At 45.3% G+C, this 662-nt stretch overlaps 1 protein-coding gene across 1 annotated transcript in view; it reads right to left on the bottom strand.

Moving 5' to 3' along the window:
• Window positions 1-345: 345 nt before the first annotated feature.
• HAVCR2 (hepatitis A virus cellular receptor 2) overlaps window positions 346-662 on the bottom strand; it is a 29,801-nt gene continuing 29,484 nt past the window's right edge. The window contains exon 7 of the mRNA XM_012650381.1: window positions 346-507. Within this exon, the coding sequence (XP_012505835.1) occupies window positions 360-507 (148 nt within the window). The 3' untranslated portion in view covers window positions 346-359. The remainder of the gene's footprint in view (window positions 508-662) is intronic.

Genomic DNA, 662 nt, shown 5'->3' with positions numbered 1-662 from the left:
ATCCAGACAAGAGAGTCAGACTCTGTCTCAAAAAAAAAGAATTCCTAATGTATACAAAAGCCTGTTTGAGCTCTGACACCCATGATTAACAGTCTCTGGGGTGGGTAGCCTCGTTGGCTTAACTACAGAGGTAATGACATGCCTGTCTGAGTTCAGTGCAGGTCACAGTTCAATCCCCATGTGAGCTAATTATCTTTAAAAATAGGAAGGTTCTGTTTGGCCGTCGTGGACAGAACCTCTAAAACTGGCCAACACATCCCCTTATTTTCAAAAAAGATGATAATACCAAGCCCCAAAATGAAGTGGTTGGATCCATGGTGTTGAGAGGTGACAAACCCAGAGGGTGTCGGGATTGCTGCTCACGGCTGAATGGAGCAGTAATACTCATTTGGATCCTCCATTTCATATACGTTCTCCTCGATGGTGTAGATGTTTTCTTCTGAGCGCATCCCCGCTGCTACTGCATTTTCTAGCCCTGACGGGGCGAAGCTGGCAAAAGAGATGAGGCTGTGGAAATAAAACGTTGTGGTTGAGTTACGCGTTCCCCAAGTAACATAGAACTGGATTAAGAGAATAGGCTTTGCTGGAGAGACAGCAACCAAATGCAGTGCATGATCCTTGGATCAGACACTGAGTGGAAGGCAAAGCCTTAAAACTGCAAT

Source organism: Propithecus coquereli, unplaced genomic scaffold (genome assembly GCF_000956105.1).
Source record: "Propithecus coquereli isolate 6110/MARCELLA unplaced genomic scaffold, Pcoq_1.0 Scaffold322, whole genome shotgun sequence".
Classification (NCBI taxonomy): domain Eukaryota; kingdom Metazoa; phylum Chordata; class Mammalia; order Primates; family Indriidae; genus Propithecus; species Propithecus coquereli.
Note: the sequence above shows the minus strand (reverse complement) of the source record. Positions and strands in the feature narration are given on the sequence as shown.